The sequence below is a fragment of the Salvia miltiorrhiza genome, chromosome 8 (assembly GCF_028751815.1).
Source record: "Salvia miltiorrhiza cultivar Shanhuang (shh) chromosome 8, IMPLAD_Smil_shh, whole genome shotgun sequence".
In the NCBI taxonomy this organism is placed as follows: Eukaryota; Viridiplantae; Streptophyta; class Magnoliopsida; order Lamiales; family Lamiaceae; genus Salvia; species Salvia miltiorrhiza.
In genome coordinates, this window is record NC_080394.1 from 36279653 (window position 1) to 36293094 (window position 13442).

At 34.2% G+C, this 13442-nt stretch overlaps 1 protein-coding gene across 2 annotated transcripts; it reads right to left on the bottom strand.

Annotated features, from left to right (window-relative positions):
• Nucleotides 1–5766: 5766 nt before the first annotated feature.
• On the bottom strand, nt 5767–7792 carry LOC130997960 (uncharacterized). 2 transcript variants are annotated; one of them, XM_057923395.1, is made up of 4 exons: nt 7266–7792; nt 6481–6850; nt 6269–6311; nt 5767–6175 (listed from the first exon to the last, which is right to left on the bottom strand). In XM_057923395.1, the coding sequence occupies exons 2-4, from the start codon at nt 6631–6633 to the stop codon at nt 6063–6065; spliced, it is 309 nt and encodes a 102-aa protein (XP_057779378.1). In that variant the 5' UTR covers nt 6634–6850; nt 7266–7792; the 3' UTR covers nt 5767–6062. The 2 variants fall into 2 exon arrangements, with proteins under 2 accessions (XP_057779378.1, XP_057779379.1); XM_057923396.1 differs by lacking the exon at nt 7266–7792 and adding an exon at nt 7150–7253.
• Nucleotides 7793–13442: the final 5650 nt, after the last annotated feature.

Below are 13442 nucleotides of genomic sequence, written 5' to 3' on the forward strand. Positions count from 1 at the left end.
CGATTTTTGGTTGATCTTCTTTGCATGTTTATTGATATTATGCATTTGTGTGATGTCTAATAATTTATTTTCGTTATTGTATCTGGATATCACGTTTCGTTATAGTTTTACATGTTTGGTGCAATTTTTGAGTGTTTGGGAGCAACTAAAGTCATAGGATACTTGAAGGTTGAAAGTTGCAGAAAATTGGTTGCAAATTTAAGGAGTTTGGACTTGGTAGTATTGAAGTTTATGTCAGTACGAGTTTGTGGGCAAAAATGGATCCAAAATCGGGGTTTAAACGAGATAGATATGGGTAAAACAAAACTATTGCACAATATGGCGGATATGCTCAAAATTGTACCCGATTTCGGCAAAAAAGTCGTACTTCGACTCAAACTCTTGTTCCTGATCTTGATCTACTTGAGGACTTTCAGACCTAATTTCTCTATAAATACCCTTTCATAGCTCTATATAAAAAAACATACCTTTACAGTGGCAGATCCAAGATTGTTATTAGGGGGGACGTAATTTATTGAAGTACGACATTTGAAAATATTACACGGCGTTGGGGGGTGCGGATCCTGAGCCAAAAATTTTTAAGCATTCCGTCAGTTCCTTTTCATATACAAGTAGAATCTTAACGGTTTAGAATTAGAATCGGTCATTTAATATGGTAAATAGTTGTTCGCAATTTCATTAATTGAATGACAAGTACATTAAAAGCATATAAAGACCTACTTCTATGCATTTTTTTGAAAAAATATTTTATCTACTAAAAAAAATAAACTAATTTTATTATTAATAGTTCATAATTTACTTTAGTTCGAGGATTGACTCAAATTCAATAATTAAAAATTAACTAATTAGAAATGAAAATAAGACAAAAATAATACAAACTAATGGAACAAATAACTGTAAACTGTTAAACAATTAACGTGGATACTATAATTATTAAAATATTATATTATATTTTTTCTTATATTTATACAGTATAAATAAATAAATAAATTTGGGGGTACAGTTGTACCCCCTTGCACCCATGTAGATCCGTCTCAGCACCTTTATAGTTTACCAGTTTATATTTCTAGCTTTAGAATTTATTGCTTTAATAGTTTTGGGGTTTAGATTTATTTTTATGCAAGGATTGAAGATTTCAAAGTTGTTCATTCAGAATTCTTTGATTTATTTTATTGTGCTTAGCCAGTTTTGTTTTCTAATTATAAGGTTTGCATAGTTGATTGAATTTATGTGATTGACTTATTAATACCATAATGTCTTTTAGTTTATGATTTACAATTTTTGGTGCTTATTTCTTATGAATTATCTAGCGAATAATTTGCATGTTTAGTTATTCAGTTTGAGACCTAGTTGAGATAACTATTTAGCCAATTCAGGAATGTGTGATATGATTTTAACATTGACACCTAGCAGAGATAGGTGGATCATAGGAAACTATTCTTAATGTACTTTTGGGAGTTAGTATATTTTTTCTTGATACTTATGGGTGATAGAGAGTATATAAATCTACTGACTGCTTTAACAAGAGTATAAGGTAAGTTATGTGAACTTTCATAGGGACGATGTTAAATTAACTGATAATTTGGATTAATTGATTAATTGTGTATATTTAATTAATGTAATTTCATTCCCTATGATCAACATTTTTATTCTTGAATTTTCATTATCTAATTTTATTTCTTTTTATTGCTTTAATCTAGTTATAGATCTCCACAATTCCTTTGTCTCTTTGCCTGAATATTGAGTGAGTGCTTATTTTGAATTACTAATTGTGTTTTCATCATATCAATATATGTGGATACAATACTCGAGTTACTACTTGCTATCAATTGTACCGTGTTAGCTGCGGTAATATATTGCTAAGATTTTAGTGATCAAGAACCCTTGCTTTGATACCAATTGTTGGTCCCTGAGGGAGCATGTACTGTATAGAGGAAAAACACACCAGTTTCAAATTTTTTCAGAGTTATAGTTCTAAGACAAGTTCAGTTGATAATGAGTCAGTTGGAATGATTCAGCTCAGTCGACCTAAATGTAAGTTGACTAGTAATTCACGTAGCTTGTCTAACTCAGTTAGCAATCCTATTGACTGCTCAGAAACTGGTCAGTTGGACTAATAACTTATATGTGAAGAATGTGGTAGTTAAGCTACTCGCTTTGTTAAAATCTTTAAGTCAAGTTTTCAACTTAGTCAAGATTCAGATTGATCAGCAGCTAGAGTCTGTTGATTTCAAGTAGGGTGAAAATCATATTTTCAGCATGAGTTTTGTAATGCTGATGGTCAATATGCAGATTTTATAACATTTTAAGTATAGCTGAATATAAACACAAAATGTAAAGTATAGAAAAGTTTAATGTGGTTTAGAGAAACTCTCCTACGTCCACGAGCCTGAGTTACGGGTGAATCAACTAACTTCGGATTCTTTGTTTTAGAGATGCAAGTCAGCTGACCAGTTAGTTTCCTTAATATGATCCACAGGTTACGCAGCCGTGACCGTTAATGCAATTCTTAGTTGCTTTTGAATACAAGTTTAGTTTTTCAGACTACTACACAGTAGCTTACTTGTTGACTATCTTATAACAACTTACACATATCTTTTACAATGGGTGAAAGTTCGAAGATAATTTTTTAACTTAGAACACACTATTACAATGAAGAACATAATATGATTTTCAGTGTGTTTGAATCTATGCTTAGGATTGACAATGTAAATCATCTAGACATTGGAATGTTTGTAAGATTCTTTCCAAGATCAGATCTTGAAAACCCAGAAAATATAAAGGATGACTTTGCCTGAGTTGCCTCTTCATAAAAAGAATAGCTATGCTAGAGTGAGTATCATTTATGAAAAATTTCATGTTTAGGTTCAAATTTTATTGTCGAGAGAAAGAGGAGGTCGAGAAGGCCGAGAGATAAAATTATTATTGAAAATATAAATTAAATGATAAATTAATGCTCTGATATATTGAGGATTGTAGAAAAATATAAAAAACAATCATGAAATTTCACGCATGAGGGAGAAGAGGAATGACTACTCATATTATGTAATGACTAGTGTATAACCCGTCGAAATTCGACGGGGAACCACTTTACATTATAATTATTATTCTATATTATTTATAACCATATTATATGAAAAACTCTCTCTGTTTCATTATAAGTGAGACCATTTTTCTGGACACGAAAATTAAGAAAAGTGTATTTTGTGGATAGGTGAAAAAATGAAAAGGTATTTAAAGGGTAAAACTTTTATCCAAAAATAAAAGAGTCTCACTTATGATATGATGGGACACCCAAAATAGAAAGAGTTTCACTTATGGTGGGACAGATGGAGTAGTCTTTATATACATTATTTTTTATTACTTTTAATTTGTTGGACAAAAATAAATTGGTGGTACAGTTCAAACTATAATAATCTCAACTATCTTCGCAAATTATATAGTATTAATTTTTTGTTGAGAGCGAAAATAGATTGTCTTTTTTTATACTCTCTCTGTCCATGATAACGTTTCAATTTTTGTCATTTTGGTTCATCCACAATATCATTTCCACTTCCATTAATAGCAATATGATCCACATAACATTTTATTTCCCTCCACACATTTACAATGGGATCCAAACTCCACTCACACCAATACTCGTGTTGTCCATAATGTGAAAATGATATCGTGGACGGATGGAGTATAAGTTTTTACTTGATAAAATTTCATAAAATGTTGATATGAGGTTAGAGATATTAGAAAAATAAGAAGAAAAAAATGGGTATATTTGACATATGATATAACGAAGGATAGATGCATTGTATTTCTTGTAAATCGTGTATAAGAAAGAGTTACTAATATCATAGAAGTACAATGTTTTAATTGACATGTAAGTTTCAAACCAGACATGTAAGTTTCAAACCACATCTTATATGTGTGAACATCATCCCATCTGAATCTTACAAGACTTTTTAGCATCATCTTGTTTGTAGCTCAAAATATTACATTAGACTTTTGTACGTCGAACTTCTAATCATCATCATATATGAAGCTCGTAAGACCATAACTGACTTGTAAACATCATCTCGTGTGGAGTTTGAAATACCAAAACTGACTTGTGAGCATCATCTCATTATAGTTTGATTGACCAGAGTTGAGTTCTAAACATCACTCATTTGGAGCTTGAAAGACCGGAGCTGGGTACTAAACATTATACCATTTGGAGCTTAAAAATGTCGTAATTAAGTTACGGGCATCATTTCGTTTGGAGCTTGACAAACCACTTCTAACTTGCGAGCATCATATTATTTGAGCCAAAATTGAATTCTGAGTATATCTCGTATGAAGCTTGATAGATCACCTCTGACTTTCTAACATTATCACATTTGGAGTTTGAATAACCAAAAGTAAATTTTGAGAATCATCTCGTCTAAAGCTATAAAAATGCATATACATAGCATAAAATGTAACGTATATACCATTTGGATCTCGCATAAGAAATTAAAATAATTAAGAAAATTAATCTTCTTTATACAAATAAAAATTAAATATGTAATAATTTTCTTAATTATTTTATGATCAATTTTATGTTTAGGCATGAAAAATTAGGGTTGTATACGATCCAAGCCGAGTCGAATACCTTCAAGTTCGGGCTCGGTTCGTGAAGATTTGGCTCGGCTCGAGCTCGAATTTGAGCCTAAAAATGAGCTCGAGTTCGGCTCACCTATATAATACTAAGCTCGAATTTGGTTCGAATTCGGCTCGTTAATTATTCATTTATCTCGAGCTCGAGCTCGGCTCGAATTTGGCTCAAATTTCAAGCTCAATTTCAAATTCAGGCTCGAATTCGAGCTCGGTTTGAATTATTTATATATTAAGATTTTATTAAAATAAAATATTATATTTGTTCATATATTTCTAAAAACTTGTGCTAATAATCTCAATCATCCCGCCAATTAAATGTGAATTTATTATCTCAATCATTCCGCTAATTAAATGTGAATTTTTGGTTTGGAGAATGAGAGCATCGTCTTATATAGGTTTTATTTTGGTGAAATCTTATAAAAATCAATGTGGGATGAGATGAATTAGATAAATAAAAATGAAATAATATATGTCACATCTGACTTGTGTTCCATGAACAACACACCACACTTTTTTCTAAAAATTTACATGTTAATCTAGATAACTTTGCACTGCATTGGTTCATGTAGAGTTCAAATATGAGGTTATCAATTTCACACAAGAGACTTGAATCCATTGGAGTAAAATCCCATAATACGCATGAGAAGAAACAAAAGAGTGATCTAATCACGGAAATCTAGAAGCAACCCAACGAAATTACTGAGGAATTGGAATTTTGCTTTCTTCAAAAAATTTTACACAACAAAAGCACAAAGAAATTACCTTTGCGGTGGTCACATTAGGATTTCCATCTCGATCACCGCCATCCAAGATCCAAACTTTATTGGAGTTTCACGTTTCTAGTATGATGCCGATGATGAATGAATATAATAAAAAGAACAGACGAAATAGCCACTTGCAGAAAAATGAGATTAACTTTCTTTAGTGCATTGCTAAGTTTCAGTAAATAATAAGATACAGCTCTCCAAAGTGATTTTGGAACAAAGTTTGGGAAAAGACGAATTGTATATTCTTTCACAAGTTAAAGGAATTTTGATAAGCCTCTAAAAACAAAAGGCTTTTGATAACATATGAAGAAATATTAAAGCAAAGACACAAAAGTTAATTAAAATTTTTATTTTAGATTATGGAACGAAGTGATACACTTGAACAAATTACACCTTAAATCATTCAAATAAATTACTGCATCTTCGACTTTGGCAGTAACTTTAAAGTTGGTGGGAAAAATTACATTTACAAAATATTAAAAATAAATAAAAATTATTTTTTTAATTCACCTCACCCTCCTCCCCCCATCTCTTTCTCTCAAATTTGACCAAACAATCGTCTCCTTCTTCTCGCCAAACACAAGATTGACCAAGGATTTAGGTATTGCAGATTGGACATATTGCTGAGGCCAACAGGAATCTCCCTAGCGAGACTGAGTAGCTGGAGATTTATAAGAGTGGTGGAGCTCCTTCGGGATAGGTCCATTGAGGCGATTGAGCGCTGCCGTGAAGACCATGAGACTGGAGCAGTTGGCGTGTTGAGCTCCAGAGATTGAGAAACACTGCATAAACTCCATAGATACACAACAAAAGTTCAGAATAATTTTAGGTGAGATTAGATGGAAACACTTCTCATTCTCTTCTATTTTTCTGACCATCCATTGCTGCAGCACTAAACATCTTTGCACTTTTGGAGGTCTGCAGAAGATAAATAATATCATTGAGGCAACAATAGATACCTACCACTAACCACTGACTTATTCAAAAATAGAACCACTAAATGCAACTCAGCAATCACAGAGGTGAAACAAATTGCTAGAAGACAACACTAACGAAAGGAATCAGAGATTCAGGCTGCAGAATGAACCTCCTTGTGGTGGTCACGAGTGACCAGCATTTCTTCTTCGAAGAATCTCAGGGAGTTGCGTTTCAAGTCCCTAGCAAAATCTTTCTTCCTTAGTCCACTGACGTCTTTTAGCCTGGCGATTGTTGTAAAGTACTTATAGACAATGAAAACCATAACTTGTCATGTCCTCAAACAAAACCTTCTCATGCTGCATAAAAATTCTTTCAACAAATACTTTGTTTTTCATGAGTCTCCATATACGTGAAAATAGTTCTCCAGTAAATTTGGATAAAAAGTGGTGTTCAACAGAAATATGTCATTTCGTCTTTCATATTTAAACATAGGCATGATCATTCTCCAATATGTTCTCATTCAATAACACTCTCATCCCCTGCATATTTAAAAGATAGAATGAGAAATTTCCCCCAACACTTCACCGACCTCGAATGATGCACCAAAAAGTACTATTATATCCATGAAATCAAATACAGGAAATTCTCTAACTTCAGCAGAATTCATAGGAAAGTAAGTAGCTCATTGTACCTAGTAAGAGCATCAAGAATGACCACAACAATTCGCGCAAAATCACATATAAAATCATTATATGTGATTCTAGCAAAATCGGATAAATGAATACTATATATTCAATCTGTGACATTCAATCGAAAAAGAAAAAAAGCAAAAACTAACTTGAAACTGAAAATGTCAGCGAATGGCTGTTTTTCTCTCGCCGGCGTCGGCGTCCAAACTTATTTGCTTAAGGGGAAATCAGGGAGGAAATTAACAACATGGAGAAAATCAAGTACCTGCAGCCAAAACTGCTACATCATAAACTAATTCGTGAATCAGTAGATGGACAAGGCGAGGGAGATTGTTTCTAATCGACGAATTTGAATGATGAGATCAAGGGCGAGGGAAATCTCTGAGCTTCGTGAGATCTGCTGACATTGGAATTTGAATGCAGATTGATTCGTGAATCTGTAGATAAACAAGGCCTGGAAAATTTATGCGCTTCAAAAGCTTGGATAATTAATGCTGAATTAAAGATTCGTGAGTGATTGTTTCAGTGATTGACGAATTGCGTGGGTGATTCATGAATGTGTGGCTATAGTTTCGGTGATTGAAGGAGATGAGGGCGAGAGAAAACAATTGTTGAATTTGAAGGCAGAAAGTGTAGAATTGAGAGAGGTGAAAATCTTGAATTGTGAGTGTGCCATGTAGGAGAGAGAAATAATATGGGAGCTGGAATATGTATTGCTTTATAGAATTGATAGATGTCAACAATGTTTTCTAATTAATCAAGCTTTTTTTTTAGTTTTTCATTAATCAAACCTATTGCTATATATTAATAGGAATATCGGATGTGAAAAGGCAGATTCATTTAATTTGAGTCACGCAAATAAATCGGGTGATCCACTCTCTTTTCTATTCTATAAAAGATTCTTCCACACAAATTAGAATTTTTTACAAAAATCGCGTTTGACCAATAATGCTAATTAAAAGCCTTTATTCGACGTTAATTTAAAAAATGTCTTTATTAGATGGAGTTATCCTTAATATATTTTTCCGTTATTAAAACGAACTTAATGTACTTAACAATAAAGTTTTTATCTATATGCGTTTGGAAAGAAAGAGACTTTTACTAGTTCTGTTTAATTAATTAATTAATTAATGTCAATTTATTTAGAAAAGCACAAGTCAAGAGATTCAGCGGCCTGCAACAGCCGCCGCATTATCCGACAATTATGATTCCGTTTGTTACGTTATTACTATTTGGAAAATGAAATGTACAAACATACATAACATTTTAAAATTTTAAATCGGATCAATTTGATATATTTTTTTTTGATAAATTTATAATATTAAATAAAGAAATTAAAAGACCACGTCACAGGGGACTCGAACCCAAGATTTTTGGCCTTAGACATTAACCCCTTACTGCTTGGCCAACACATATGCAGACATCAATTCAATTTGATATTTTATTCACCTAATTTGGTTGTTAATTAATCAAGTAGATTACTATTTTACTCCTCAACTATAATGGCAACTAAAATATTATATCAGGATGAATTTTTCCCCTTTATTTCACAAATATTTTAAGAAGATAAATCATTGATTTTTCATAAAAAAAAATTGTGACTATCATCACAAAATATGTATCAATATTTTTAATGAAATACTCGCGAGTTTTTAAAAAATGAAATTAGGAAGAGTTTTTTTTTCTTCAATTTTTTTTGTTAATAATAAATTTATTAAATAGTGTTATCAATTATACATGATGATATTATACTATTAGGGCTCTTTTGGTATGGGTGATTAGGCTGTATAATATACTTATGCATCTTAATATCTTGTTTGGTACAAAACATATGACCCCTTATAAATCAAAAGTCCGAAAATATTATCGAGATTTAAGTGATTATGTATTCCACCTAGAGAGATGGTTTATGTAATATAAATCATAATTCCAACCGTTATTAATTTTAAATAATCTTAATATATCATACCAAATAATTAACAAATGATAAATTACAAATATTTTATGCATTTTTACCAAACATAATATTAAGTGTTAATGGGTAAATTTGCCCATATTTATAACTATACTTTTAATTAAAAACTATGCACAAATTAAAGTGAATAGTCAAATTGTCCTTGGATGTTGATGGCTTTGCATAATTTTTTGTGTATAATCTTACACTTTTCTGACACAACTACAAATGTGTAAGGAAAGTGTAAGAAAAAACACTTTGTTGTCGAAAAAGTAAGCGGCAACCTACTTTTCCGATAGCATATTATTTGTCTTGCAAGTACATTGATTGAGACATTAAAGGTAATTTAGTCAATTTGAGCATGTTGGGTGCCGGAGAGTCACTGAACTGGTGCCGGGGGGGGGGGGGGAATATACCAGTAGGCTATTTTAAAACTTTAAACTTCTTTCGAATACTGTAGAAGTAGTGTTGATATGATCTGTGAAAATCAAGAACAGTTGAAAGAAGGTGTAGACTGATACTGATAATGATTCAGTGGATAACTTCAGTATAAGGAACAAGTTGACAAACTGATAGTTCAGTTAAGGCTTCAGCCTAATCAGTTGTAAATCAGAGTAAGTGTTATAAATCTTACTGACTATCCAAAGGTTTGTCAGTTAGACTGTTAACACTTGGTGAGCGGAAACGATTTAAGGAAAATAGTCTTTAGTGAGTTAGATTGTCAATTTTAAGGTTTCTCTTTTCAAATTAACAATTTCAATATATATGCTTTGTGCACAGATAAAATATGAAATACTGAAAGCAGTAAATGACACAGAGATTTTTAACGTGGTTCGGAAAATCCTTCCTACGTCCACGGTCAGTTGATCACAATGACAATCGATTATGCTTGTGCTTACGGGTGCACAGCAAACCTATCAACGAAAACTCCTGTTTCAGTACCAATACACTGGGTTGGATTTCTCGTATATTTTCTCAATCTCGCAGATACGCTAAGACTTCACTCTTCTTGCTTGTGGGGGCTGAGAACTCTTCGAGTTTAGACAACCGTCTAAAACTCGAACACTCAAAGGCTCTTTTCTCTCGGTTGAAAAGGGGTTTGAAAATCTTCCAACTAAGATTACTGAGAACAGACTCTCGAATAATCTAAGGACTAGGCTAAGGATGTATGAAAATGGTTGCCTAGACACTTCTAAGAGAGTGTTTATAAATCAGGTGAACTAATTTTTACAACAGGGTTTACTCTCTTCTTCGATTCAAGTTTGATTGCTAAGTAAGTGGCTGACTCGATATGTTAGCAGAGCTTCAGCGTAAGTATTTGAATCGGTGTGGTTAAAGGTTGTTCCTTGAGCTCTATTTATAGGCGGAGGATGAAGAATAGATCCGTTGGAGGAGATCCTTCTTCAAATACAGTCGTTGACACTTGATTTGATAAGTGCTCAGGGTCTTCTTCCTCTATCTTCTTTTTACCGAAATGGGTAAGGTCTTCAGGCATGGGGAGATGGTGTTACAGTATAAAGTAACACGGATGATGTAACTCTACTCGGTGAAGGACGATTTGCATATCTCAGCATTTAATGCATTGTCCTTTGCATTTACTGCAGCGTGTACAAGGAGATATATTTTGTCTTTATTCGTCTAAGTGATATGTACTTTAATGCATCTTCAGTCCGTCTTTTTGTAGCTTCAGTCTGCTGTATTATTCTGATCCTTAAACAAATCTTCAAAGAATGTTTCGACTAAAGATTGCTTCTTCATTCCAGTACAAGTCTTTCATTTATTGCCGCAATAACTTCAGGTGAGCTTCAGTTGGTCAGTACTTCAGTTTAGGTTCTTCAGTTAGATCTTCATCATTCTTCAGTCTTCAAGCTTTGCCGCTTCAGTCTAACTAGAAAAATAACTCTAACACTTGAGTTCGAAAAGAGTCTAGTCTAGAAAATAAAATCTAAGGGTTTTGGAATCATCAAAACAAGGTTAGGATATTTCTTCTATTTTCCAACAGAGCATAAATACAATAATTTTATAAAAGTTGGCATTTTTCTTTATAATTTAATAAAAGTGAGCATTTTAAATTTCTCTAATATTAATATGACATATTGTAAAAGTTATATCAGTCAAACATATTATACCTTATATATCCATTATTTCTATTTGAAAAGTTTCAAATATATAATCTTATTTTTATACTCCCTCCGTCCTCAAAATAAGTTCCTCTTTGGGGACGGCACGGGTTTTAAGAAAAAATGGTAAAGTGTATTGATAGTGGAAAAAAATATGTTATAATTAATATTGGGAGTGGTGAAAAGGTGAAAAAGTGTTATAATTAGTATTGAGAGTGGTGAAAAAGTGAAAAGTAAGAATAAATAAACTATTATTAGTGGCGGGGTAGTTGTCCAAAAATAAAAAGAAAGAAAGAGAGACTTATTTGGGGGCGTCCCAAAAAGGAAAAAGATGAACTTATTCCAGGGACGGATGGAGTATTTAACATTACGTTTTTAGTCATGTAATAATATATGTTAGTTAGCCACCACAAACTGCATCAAGTTGAATCCTCTCGTTAGTCCATATACGAAATCCCTATAGTTCCCTAGGTCTATAGGGTTTCTTCTTGTTCTCTAGGTCTCTAGGGTTTCGGTTCTCTGGCGCGAGTTTCGTTTGGTTTTTCCCAGTTTGGTCGACGGCTGAGTCTGTCTCTTTTCTCTTCTTCACCCTCTCTTTCATCATTCTCCTATTTTCTTTCTTCCTTTTTGTCCGCTTGCCCGCTTTGCTCTTTTTCTCTGTGTGAGTTTTGTTTGTGTTTCTGATCGTGGATCTATCTGTTTTCTTTGCTGTGGTTTGTAGGTATGGAATGGGGCGGAACGTCTCGGGATTTTGGATCTGTTACCGGGTCGGAGGAGCGCACTGATAGAGAGTCGGCTGTGATTGCGATTTATGTTAACCCCTCTACAGATGGAACTCAAACTAATGAAACCGAGCACTGTATTGTGGGCAGACTGATCTATCAAAAACCTCCCAATAGTTACCACATGTTGGAAATTATGAAGACATCCTGGAAAACTAAATCGGAGTTTACGGCGAAAGAGTGGCGGAAAAATATGTTTCTCTTCAGCTTTGCTAACAAGGAGGATAGAGATTGGGTGATTCAACGACAACCTTGGCACTTTGATGGCCATCTGTTTGCTATCTTAGCCTTTGATGGATCTATTCAGCCGTCAGCCATAAAAATAACTAGAGGAAGTTTTTGGGTTCACGCGTATGACCTTCCCATGCAGTGCCTTAGACATCCTGGGATCCTTCGCAATATTGCTACCCAGATTGGAGATGTGGAAGAAGTTGACATGAATTCGAATTTTGCCGGTTGTTTTGCTCGGTTCAAAATAAATTTTGATGTGTCTGTACCTTTGCTATGTGGTCTCACTATCTTGTTTGAAGGTCAACATCTCTGGATTCCACTGAAATATGAAAATTTACCAATTTTCTGCTATAGGTGTGGTATCATGGGGCAGCACACTAGAGCTTGTGAGAAAGAACATGATGAAGATGAATCTGGAAAACAGTTTGAAGATTTATTATATGGTCCTGTGTTGAAAGCTTTGCCTCTCAAACGTATTCGAACCCCTGATCCCCACCCAAATGCTGCCACTAATTGGCCAAACCGTCCTCACTCCAGAATGCCCCGTCCCCTCCCTTCTCCTTTAACCCTTCACATGATGTTGATTCTACTTCACCCAAAAACATTACCCATAAAGACAAAATCACCAACACCCCCCATGCAAAAGATCAACAAGCAGCTGCCTCAAGTACACCTGATATTTCCTCTACTCTCACCCCAGTACTGCTCCTGTTCCTACAACCCCACATGTCTCATCGGGCACCCCCCCTCTCCACACCAGCTCTAACCCAATAAACATAGCCCAAACTATAAACTCTCCCGCCCTAACTAGCATCAACCGGTCCTCTAGAAACCGACAAAAGCCAACTACACCTTCCACAAAGAAATCCAATGCCAATATCTCGTAGCCCCATGATCCCCTCCCCATCTTTACCAGCCATGATAACAACCAAATTCATAATGCTTCAGCTGTGTTCCCAGCTCCCTTCACTCCAACTCACCAATTGGTCCAACTCCTTAATTTACCCATGAATCCAGCTCTCTCAAATACTACTATTCCAAAAAAATTCAAATGGAAAAGGCAGGCCCGATCTCCCAGCCTTTCCTCACCTCTTCCAAACCCTACTCCTCATATTCAAAACCCAAACTTTACCATCTCCTCCCCATCCAAGAAAAGGCTCTCGTGCGAGGTGGAGAGTGCCTCTTTCTCCGTCAAGGATTCTGTTGTTGAGTTGGTTCAGAAAAAACTCAAGAGCACGAATATTGATGATGATTCCCCCTCTTCTGCACTATCGGCGGAGATTGCTCCAAAGCAATCCCGCCGCGCACAATGAATTGCTTACTTTGGAATTGTCGAGGGCTTGGGAACCCGTCGA